General features: G+C 36.2%; 1 protein-coding gene across 3 annotated transcripts in view; it reads right to left on the bottom strand.

The window, feature by feature from the left end:
• The window catches only part of HFM1 (HFM1, ATP dependent DNA helicase homolog), a 61,695-nt gene that overhangs the window by 51,136 nt on the left and 2,740 nt on the right, over positions 1 to 7,819 (bottom strand). For all 3 annotated transcript variants that reach the window (XM_019531127.1, XM_019531130.1, XM_019531129.1), the window contains exons 2-7: positions 7,117 to 7,164; positions 5,280 to 5,350; positions 3,585 to 3,717; positions 2,134 to 2,285; positions 1,708 to 1,785; positions 1,397 to 1,558 (exon numbers count right to left, since the gene is read on the bottom strand). In XM_019531127.1, the coding sequence (XP_019386672.1) occupies positions 1,397 to 1,558; positions 1,708 to 1,785; positions 2,134 to 2,285; positions 3,585 to 3,717; positions 5,280 to 5,350; positions 7,117 to 7,164 (644 nt within the window). The remainder of the gene's footprint in view (positions 1 to 1,396; positions 1,559 to 1,707; positions 1,786 to 2,133; positions 2,286 to 3,584; positions 3,718 to 5,279; positions 5,351 to 7,116; positions 7,165 to 7,819) is intronic.

The raw sequence follows: 7,819 nt of genomic DNA, 5'->3' as shown, positions 1-7,819 counted from the left end.
TGACCTTGGGGCCCGATCCTTCGGTTTTCCTCGACAAGTTGCATTATAAGGCTTATGGATCTAGGTTCTTCCATAGGGGCTCAGATCTTATCAACACTAAATTAAAGTGATGGCTATAACAGAGACTCAGGCAAGAGCCCTGTTACTTAGACAAGACTGGGCCAGATTGACCCAAAGATGAACCCTGCCAGGTGGAAGGGATTGCACACCTGGGAAAAAATCAGGAGATTAGCCTGTCATACGAAGCATAAAAATGGCAGTGGCGAAAAGACTTTTGCCTTCAGGCACCAGATGGAGCGAGGAGTGGCGGCGCTCTGCAGAAAAGGCAAAGGAGACTTGCTGTGGAGAGGAATAAAACTCCAAGGAGAGTGAAACTCCCGAAGTGTGCGACAAGTCAGTGCCAATGAGGTTTACTTTACTGGGAACCTGGTTGAATTGACAGGCAGGAGGAGTTGTGACACCGGATGGCGAATCCCCGAGATGCGGCAGGACAGCAGCAAAGAGGCTTGTACTTCCGGTGGCTCCCATGGTGCCAGTGAGTGCAGGGGGAGTCTGAAAGGCCAGGCAATGGACTCCTGAGAGGTGCAGCAAAACGGGCTTGCCTTGCCAGTGACTCCTGTGGATCCAGTGAGTATGGAGGAGGGGAAGCCTGAAACACCGAGCAACGACTTCCCCAAGAAAGTTCAGGAGGAGAGATTGTGCCCTCACTGAAGGGGACTGGGGTTGACCCCAAGACTGGCTCCCAGTGGGACCGTGGAAACCAGGAATGGAAAATATGTTTGGGGGACAGAGAATGGCCAGAGACTGCCCCTGGACCACACACATTAGGGTCCTAGATGAGAGAGAAATTAATGACAGAGAACTAGGTGTGACGATGACCTCTGATTAATTTTGACAGTGTAGGGTATGAGAAAACTGAAATCTGACTGGAATATAATACAGTGATATTCCTGCCAGGTGGACTCCAAGGTTAAGTGCCAATCCCACCTGTTGCAGGAGCAAAATACAGTCTAGAATAGTTGGAGTTAGAGTCTCCACCAAATTCATGTTGTTTTCAGCTGCCCATAAGCATTCCTGTTTTTAACAATGAGCTTTTGAACTTGTTGAAAAGACTTTTCTGTTAGTGTTTTTCCTCCAGCCATTATCCAGGCTATCTGCAGAAAGATGAGAAGGCTATGCAGGAGTTAACACTATAGAAATGGATTACTCAGTGCATATACATCCTAGAGAGAGACAGCCAGCCAAAAGAATCTTGTTTCACATGCATAAAGCACAAGAGGAACTACAGTGGGATCCATATCATTACTTAAATTTCGGCCTCTACAACTGACCTCAAACGAGCAACAACTACTTAAATCATATTTTTTAAAGAATATAATTAAAAATGTATTCTTACATCTTCAGCATTCGGGATTGTTGCAGAAACAGCCACAAATCTCATGGAAGGAAATGTGTTGGGATTCTCTGAGCTACGTGAAACGGAAGATTGTACAGTTTTCATCCGACTGACTACCACCTCAAGTGTTGCACCCCGGCTTTCATCTTTCACAACATGTACCTATTAAAAGCATTGTAGAATAAGATCACCTGTTTCTTCCATTTATCTAGAAATATATTAAAATAAATGTTTGACATTCTGTTCTACTTTCTAAAAGGTTTCCTTTTATCTTCAAGGAAAAAACAAGTAATAAAAATCTTTTTTTTTACCTCATCGATGAGGAACAATCGTACCAGCTGGACTAAAGAGTTGTCTCTCCATTTTCTAGTCATACTATCCCATTTTTCCTAGTGGAAAAAAAATTATGAACAGCTGAAAGATATTTTAAGGCAACAGATGCCCAAAGCAGTGGTGCAGACAGCCCCTTAATGTGACCAAAATCTTTTCATAAAATCAGTAAAGTTCTTCTGAGCTAATGCAACAAATTTCATGTAGCATTTTATTACTAATTGTTTACATATGACACTATTAGTATATAAGTCAACAAACAGATCTTAAAGTGTTTCGAAGTTACTGAGTGTCACAAAACAAAGTTCAAGGCGACATACAAAAACCTAGTAGTTTTAATTTTAACTTTCAAAATTAAAAAAAACCCAAAAAAACAGAAGGAATAGCAAGTTGCATATGGAACCTACTGGTGTGGTCATAATAATATGAGCATGTTGTATTTCAAATAAATCATCCACCACTGTATCTCCTGTCAGTTCCTTACAGCTAAGCCCAATAGGTCCAAATTTTTCTTTCCAATCATCAAATCGCTGACTACACAGAGCTTTTATGGGTGCCACTAAAAACAACACAAAATTGAGAAAAGCAAAGGACTTTTTTTTGTTACTCTTCAATTGTATTGTTTAAAATGCTAAACAAGGCAGTTGCCTCGAAGTTTTTTTAACTTAATTCTTCAGATTTCAGCTTTGCTCGTTAAAGAAAAAAACAATTTTGACCTGTAGGCCATAGTTTCTCCATTCCCCATTCAGCAAATGGAATCTGAATACTTGAACATTCCTCTGTCAGACATCTCCCTCTATGAATATTCTTTGTGCCTTCACATAATCTTCAGTTGTTTCTGGTTCCCACAGGAACCTACAGACAATAGGACCAGGCAATAACTTTCTCCCACAATCACAAGAAAACACAGAAAAAGTACACTTCTTGAATGGTAGACTTTCACAAGCTTCAGGTCACTTTATGTCAATTCTGACAAAGGAAGTCCCTTTAACAGCACAGGAAGTCATAACCATAAATTCAAGTGCTCGTTTCCCATCTGCTGAAAGGAATTATAGTACAAATATCTGACAGGTTTTCTTTGCTTACAATACATAGATTTCATATCTAAACTAACTTAAATAGTAACTTTTGTAAAACAGGCCAACCATGTGTAAGAATGACAAATATATTCAATTATGTCAAGCTTTATAGTGGTATCAAAATATGGACACATTAAAACTAGCATGAAATCACCCATCTCACTTGATATGCAAGAGGATATTAATTCCATTCTTCAGAAACAAAAACCCCAAGATGACAACAATATGCATGTGACTGCCCTCTGTTACACCAATTATATTTTATTAATTTACAAACTCTCCATTTTGGGGTATGTCTCCTTTGACTATTGAAAGTCTTTGTAGCAGGGACTGTCTATTTGTGTATACAGAGCCTAGTATAATGGGGCCCCAATCTCAGTTATGCAATGTAAGTTTTAAACAACAGTACAAGTGAAACTCATTCACAGCAATAACTGGTAAGACCAATACCCTTCTTACAAACAACATTTTGGGGAACAATTTCTGTCCTTTGTATTCAGAGAAGACTACCTACAACAAAAACAGCCAGTAGGAACAACATAGCACTGAGGTGCCTTCATGTTTCTATTAACAAGCATTAACTGTAATAACTATTATGGCAATACAATAAACAGTGATAAATCCTGAAAGAGTCTTACAAAGTAAACGTTGTCTTTATGTATTTGACTCCAAGCTTATTAAAAGAAGCCAATAAATGTGTGTAACGGAATGCAAAGGACGAAAACATTTGTTATCACTGCCACTAAAACTGAATTATGTAAACTTAGTCTAATACTTACTATATACAATTTTAATATTTAACCAAGGCATTGGCACTTCCATTAGTAGCCTGGTAATAGCTAGTTCAAACATTACAGTTTTTCCAGAGCCAGTTGGAGCACAAATCACAAAATTCCTATCTGTGTAAAGAAGCTAGGAAAGAATTACAAAAAAAAAAAGATATTTAAATACACCTATTCATGCATTCTAACAGAACTATTCAAGAAGAAATGCACAAAAGGGATGATTATTAAAATGATATATGCAACAGTGAATGACAGCTGGTATGACGGTATGAATTTTCTAAAGACTAGATACTTTGTATTAGATATGAAGTTTAAATAATGGCAAAAGAGCAATCAAGAAAGAATGCATTTCCCTATGCCCATCTGCCACAGAAGCATTTATAAAAGAGGTACTGTACATCTCGTGATTGCACAGTGATGTCTACATTGTCGTCATAAACGCAAAAATGCCAGTCTCTAGCCTTAGATGACAGATTTACACAAAAATGCTAGTCTCTAGTTTTAGATGACAGATGAACCATTGTCAATATCCAACTGCTATTAAATACAGGCTCATTATAAAGATGTATTAACTGTTCTGTAACAAAAACTTCAAAGACATTGCAGTAGTTGTCTTTTGTAATTTATGTATCTACAGATACTAATACTGGTAATAAAATCATAAGCAGAATTCTAAGTTTTCAGCAACTTTATTTTGTAACTGAATCATTTTAGGTACCTTGTGAACCACTTGAAGATTAATGGGTGTTATATAAAATCCCACTGCCTTAAATCACAGTTCTGTTTGTAAAATAATGATAGCCACAAGCAAGATTTTTTTCATTCTTTCATGAAAATCAAAGATTACTTTTCATATATAAATTAAATAAACTTAGAATTAATCAATATAGTTTCCTTACTGAAATAGTGGACTGGTATGCAGAAAATAAATGTACAAGACAGAAAAGAGAACAAAAAGAGAGGAAGCATCATAAACATGAAAACTATTCATCTGTATATGGAGGGATTTTAAAGACATACAAGTTGGGCTGTAACTTTAATTTTCCCAAACACTCAGTTTCTCTGTGGAAAATGTTATTTAATGGGTATGAGGCCAAAACAGAATCTCCTAAGACTCCAATTCCGTTTAAAGGACAGGACTTAAATGCTATGCTGAATCAGGGTCTGCTATCTCTAATACATACACCTATGCTTGCTCTAGCCTCCCGGAATACCAAATAGTATTCCACAAATGGAAGGACTGTTGCTTCAAAACGGAGATTTGAATTTTGGAGAATAAAAGAATGGGAACATATTGGGGGACAAATAAAGGGTAAGAAAGGCTTTTCCAAAAAAGACTGGACTTTCGTGTAATGTAACCATGTTATTCAATTGCCAAAATTTGATTCTTACACTTGCTGTGGGAAAGCTTTTTATTTTCAACCACAAGTGACAGTGTTTTCTGAATCACAATTAACATAAATATTTATTGAAATAAGTACACCCAAATGTGTAAAAGTGCTTATTTCATCCTGAACCATTCTCTAGATAAATTTCATTACTATTTTCCTCATTTGTCCCTGAAAGTTATAGTCCTTAGATAGTGTACCTCATTTGCCACTTCTGTGTATTACTTACAAATGACAAATGCTTAATTTAAATGCTTTATGTACTACTTGCTAATACAATTAAATAAGAGTCCATACTTACATCATCCAAAGCCTTGGATTGTATGTAGTTAAAATACGGAAAATCCTTGAAAATATTTCTAAATGGAGGAGCTAAACATCATCAAATAACTCAGTTAAGAATGTAATACAGATCCTTATTTTACCTTAGAACTATAGCAAATATATTTATACCTAAATAAGTATTGTTCACAGATACAGAGTTGTCAGACAGTTCTCAAAAATTAACTTATTACATGATCTGATGGTTTCAGTTCAGTTCCTTATGGACAGTAGTCCATCTCAAGATGCTTTAATTAAGGTCTCTAATGGTAGTCTCAAGAGATGCAAAGCAGCAGATATGGAGACTAAACAAAACACTTAATTGGTCCCCCTGAAGCACAAATGAAGTTCTCTTCTATTCCACAGAACAGGTCTAATAGGGCAGACTGGAGTACTGCCTGCACTATAGCTATTCTGCCAACACAAAAAACTTCAGATTCAAAGAGGGCTAAATGCCAATAAACATTTTTAAAATAATGTTTTAAAACTTCTGCTTTGCTATTTCATTTGCTGTTGTAACAAACAAATGAAATGGTCATACTAGGACTTTTCTTCCAATGAAAAGAAAACATCAAGTTATGTGCAAGACTAATTAGACTTCACAAAGGGTATGTACTGCTGAGTGTGCACTTGCAATAACAAGGACCAAAATTTGCAAAATTAAGTGCCTCTGTTCAGGACAGACATACTGCAAGATTAGTACAAAGTAACTTACCCTGGACTTCAGCAAGTAACACAACCAGCTTTTTCAAGCTATCCAAAGTAGGTGCTAACACATTTGGCAACTAGGTGGCAGAGGAGTCAGTCTGTATTGCACAAATGGGCTATCCCAAAAGTGAAACTGAGTAGGAGAGCAAACAAAGGGACATAAAACTCCTATACAGCTAATTCTTCACTTGCTGACTCAGTGCATCACGTGTATGCCCCATTTTTACTATGGAGTAAAGTTATTTTATTCTGCTGTAAAAGTGTTGTAGGTCTCCAAGTAGGTCACTAAACAATCAGCTTGTTTTAAATGTACTTGATGACCTAGCAAGATTCATTAACATCTTTGGAGCTACAGAAAACCAAGTCACATACTTAGTTGGATTTAGGAAAACCAGGTCACACACTTAAATACGAATTTAGGAATGTAATTTTCGCTATTCATTTCTCATAATGTTTAACCTAACAGTATGACAAAATACTACAGATCCAAAGCATAAAAGGAACAAAAGTTTGGCAAAAACAGAAGGCTAGGTAAGTATAGTATGGATTTCAGGGTAGAAAGGGGAGCAAGCCTGTTAAAATATGTTTAGAGTAAAATTTTGGGGGGGAATATATCATATCCACATGGTGATATAAGTATTGAATCAAACGAAGTTTGAATAGCTTGTTTTTACTTAAAGAGTGTGACAAAAAATGAGGTTCAGGTTTCTGATTAATCTAAATGCTAATTTACATTAGCTGTTTTTGAAATACATATATTTCAACTAGGTAAATATTTTCACTTTGACATTTTAAATCTATTGCGTTTATTAACAAATGATTCTATGAAGACAAAAATGTGAATACATGAAAAAGAATAAATTTGCTTAGATAATGAAAGTTCAACTATGTTTATTTGTCCTATTTCACTGTTTTGAATGCCACACATGTAAGAGTTATTTCCTAATTTGATTCATAGCTTATTATGAAACAAAAGCTATACAATAAATAGTATTAATTCCCATGGGCAAAATGAAACTAAACGGGATATTTTAAATGAAAATTTATTTTGTAAATGTAAAATAGTTGTACTATAACTGTAACAATAAAAATAAATATATAAAAGATACGGACTTCTGTAACAGCTCTCAGGACCTCCATTTTTTTTACTACAGCTCCTTAAAAAAGCAACAACATTATTAAAAATAGGTATCAATGTTTTCTAACAATATCCTTCAAAATAGCATTATACAATCATATATAACGATTCACTGGAGTTTCCAGCTTATAACTCAGCATGGGGTGATATGGGAGGATTTGACAGCTCTGGTTGAAGTACCCCAGCAACTGATTTTGTACAAAGAGAGGCTGATACCACCACCACTTCCAATACCTCTGAACAAAAAGTTTTATATTATATAAACAAAGAAAAACAGAGCTGGAAAGGACCTCTGGAGGTCATCTAGTTCAAACCCTGCTCAAGGCAGAACTACCCTAAAAACGAACGTAAATGCCACACTGGGTCAGACCAACCATCTAGCACAGTATCTTATCTCTAACGGTAGGAGAAATAGGTATTATGGAGGGACAGCCTTGAACCGAATACATCTAAAGTGATCTGTCCCCTGTTTGATACCCTCCCTGGCGTCCACCATCCTTGGTTAAGGAAATCCTTGTCTACACCATCCCAGCCAGGTGATTGGCTAACATACTGGTATTCCCTAAATGATGTAATTTTCAGTCATGGAGATTATATAATTATAATAAACCTGTATGTTTAATCTGAGTTAGATGAAGCTTGCTAATGACTACTTCATTAGAGGTAGTCCTGTC

Source organism: Crocodylus porosus, unplaced genomic scaffold, assembly GCF_001723895.1.
Source record: "Crocodylus porosus isolate Cpor-Errol unplaced genomic scaffold, CroPor_comp1, whole genome shotgun sequence".
In the NCBI taxonomy this organism is placed as follows: domain Eukaryota; kingdom Metazoa; phylum Chordata; order Crocodylia; family Crocodylidae; genus Crocodylus; species Crocodylus porosus.
Note: the sequence above shows the minus strand (reverse complement) of the source record. Positions and strands in the feature narration are given on the sequence as shown.